Source organism: Lipotes vexillifer, unplaced genomic scaffold, assembly GCF_000442215.2.
Source record: "Lipotes vexillifer unplaced genomic scaffold, Lipotes_vexillifer_v1.1 scaffold613, whole genome shotgun sequence".
Lineage (NCBI taxonomy): Eukaryota > Metazoa > Chordata > Mammalia > Artiodactyla > Lipotidae > Lipotes > Lipotes vexillifer.
Window position 1 is genome coordinate 733,501 of NW_006792345.1, and position 3,193 is coordinate 736,693.

The window sequence follows — 3,193 nt, forward strand, 5'->3', positions numbered from 1 at the left end:
GCTTCAATTCAAGTTAGTATTTCCATCTTATAGTTGAATGTGTCTAAACCTCACAATATAAAACTATTTATTACTTCAATATTAATTTTGTTCATCAAGGGTTCCAGTTTCCAGTGATAAGACCAATAAGATACAACTGGTGTAGAGATAATCATATATTTTAGATAATATTTATAATAAACTTTCTTATCAAAGTTCCTCCTCAGAACACATTCTACAGAATGTGAACAATGTTGATTCAATAGCTTCCAAAATAACTAAACACAAGATATGAATTTGTAACAGAATAAGCTCAAGGGAAAAGCATTATGAGCACAGGTAGCCATATGTGACCATCGTTAACTCCATTTCTGCAATGACACTTCAATACTCAGTATTTTACTGAACTTTGAATGATTTCCATATCAGTCTGAAAGTATCAATTTCAGGTGAGCAGTTTAAAATCAGAAAATGTTCAATAGTTAATTATTACCCTTTAGGATATTTCCTCCATATCCCTCAGAAGTTTTTCCAGAACATTCATGGATTTCCCTTAGGAAAAGGAAATGCCTCCACAAAGTGGAAAACAAATCATAAACAGGCATTCTGAATCAGTCTGCTTCCTAAAACAGACCAAAGGGGGATTTATGTGGTTTCTTTCAGAGAAGAAAGAAAGTCGAGTAAGAATGCTGTGTTGGAAGAGGGAAACTCTGCCTTGTGAAATCACGTATCTCACCTTGAATGACAGAAGGTAAGAAAGGACCCAGTCCAGGCTCAAGCAAAGCAAGCACTTAGTAAGTGACTGCAATCATCTTTAGTGATCACTTCATAAAATTCTACTCTAACAGCAGGTGATGGGTTCAAGAATCTATTTGCCATCATATTATTGACATAGGTATTAGGTGGCTAATAAAGAAGGTGAAGTTCTAGGTAGCATTTTAAATTAATGTCCAGAAGACCAAGAAAAAAGAGATAGGGAAGATAGGATTTTAAAGGTATATATGTTTTAAGCAGCACAAAACAAAACTTAAAATTTTATCATGCAGTAAAGCTGAATGTACAGTCACCCAGACTAAGACAATTTAGAGAAAACTAAGTGTCCTGGTCTTAGCAGTGGTAATTCTCAGCCCCAAACATGACAAATTTAAGAAAAGTTATATTTTAAATTTATTATATAGATTTAATTATATTCCTTCTGAAATACGAAAGAAAATAACTCATACCCTAAAAGACGGTAAGATATGATAATATGATGGTGGCCAATTAATACACATAAATCTATTTTTCTGGACAGACACCAAATTACTTAAGAGGATTAAGAGACAATTCTAGAAGCAGCACTACCTTGAAGATTATTTGGCTTTATAAATACTGATTTCCAAAGTGCTAGAGGGCAAGTCTGAGCAAGCATTTGTGGTCACATGCATATAAGTCCCAACGGTTACTGAGGATGAGAAACTGTCACTATTACTGTACAACTTAAGAAAAAATTCATCTATTCTAATTGCTCACCTGAAATGACCTTGAACAAAATCTCCAAAAGTGTAGTTTGCACTTTTTTTCTTTAGACATAATCTGCTTCATTTTATAATCTAAGCAAGGCAAGCCTAGTACGACTGAGTAGGGGCAAGGCATCGTGTTTCTTACATGCAGAACATGGAGTTTTTCTATTTGGTTCCATCAACTCCCAAGTATTTCAGGCCCATGGAAGCGAGAGTTCCTTCACTGATGACAAGCTTGCTATTTCTAACTTATCATCGACAACCTTCAAGGGGTCCTGTTGAGGCATCCAGACTGCTGTCTGTGTCTGAGGCCAGCGTCTGCTCAGTGGACATGGATGAAATGTCATTGATAGATGACGACTGAGAAGGAGTGGCGTTGCTACTTACTGCTGCATCTGTGCTAAGAAAACCAAATATAATAAAATCTGAGGCACGACATTGCTGCAAATCCAGGCAACGAGACTTCAGGTCATTTCTCAGCTCTGTCCTTTTGTAGTTTCCTATACTATTAGTATAAACAAGAAGTTAGTTGACTATACATTTTGAACTTTTCCTGGAGTCTTTCTTTAGGCTCAAAATCCCAATTATTCCTCCATCTTTCCCTGCAATATTCTCTTTCTTCCCAGTGGCTAAACATCATATATGTACTCATGTATAATCATGTTATTAACTACTTTAAAAATACCTGCTGGTTTTAAAAAGATATTAAAAGAAAATTGCTGAATTTATCCTAAAACTATCAGTATCACAAAAGGCTTAAGACCAAGTAGGATTCAAGTGTCATCAGATATTTCAATTATAATCATAAACACTTAGTCCAAGGAAAAAAGCATCAACCTTTGAAAAATTCTTTTGCAATAAAAATACCTTCTAAAAGAAGGATTACATGCAAATTGAAAGAGGAAAAAAAAATTAGTGGACTCTTGTTCATTTTATTTTTGCTTTCTAAATCCCCAAAGCTGACATGTTAAGGCAAATGAAACTATCCTATTTCCTACTATCTATATTTTAGTCTGGTTTGAACAAAAAACAAAACATCCAGGTTCTCAGAGGTAAGTCTTAAATTTGTGCTGAGTTAACAACGAGCACCTAAATTCGTATTGAAGTTACATAATCTCTAGACACTTGACACATTTGTCGTGCTGAATATAAAATTCAAGAATAAGAAGCAGTCCAACATGTACTTACGTGTGTGTGTGCATGCACTTTCCAGTGGGAGTGGAATGAGAAAATAAATATAACTAAAGAGTTTTGTTTAAGTAGAACCCTACAGGACACCATATATACTACGTCTTTAATACTCATACAATTACTTAATTGTTAGTCAGACTTCTACCACTAAGTAGAACACGTAGAAAGATGAGAGAATTATATGAACAATTTTCTCAAAAGAAAACCCAATTCCATTTTATCTAGATTCACATTAATTTCCGTTTTTAACTGGTTGGGGGCAGTACAAAGAGGGTCATGCACATTGAAAAGGCTTTAAATTCAATTTCCTTATCTATTAACAAAACTGACAGCAGCTGTTACAAGGATGAAACAAGAATGTTCATAATATAGTTGGTTCGCTGCCTGGCACAACAGTAAAATGTTAGCTGCCACCACCAGGACAAACCAAAAAGGAGAAGACTATTTCACATAAGGAGTTTTCAAATCCAATGCTGGTCAAGCTGGCACTTAACACACTGTTGCCACTTATAAAAAATGAA

General features: G+C 34.8%; 1 protein-coding gene across 5 annotated transcripts in view; it reads right to left on the bottom strand.

The window, feature by feature from the left end:
* Window positions 1–1,127: 1,127 nt before the first annotated feature.
* Window positions 1,128–3,193, bottom strand: part of MAPK9 (mitogen-activated protein kinase 9) — a 39,161-nt gene continuing 37,095 nt past the window's right edge. Inside the window, exon 11 of one of the 5 annotated variants that reach the window (XM_007465509.1) lies at window positions 1,128–1,876. In XM_007465509.1, coding sequence (XP_007465571.1) covers window positions 1,734–1,876 — 143 coding nt within the window. In that variant the 3' untranslated portion in view covers window positions 1,128–1,733. Of the gene's footprint in view, window positions 1,882–3,193 lie in introns of all 5 variants that reach the window. The other 4 variants (XM_007465510.1, XM_007465512.1, XM_007465511.1 and 1 more) reach the window with 4 other exon arrangements.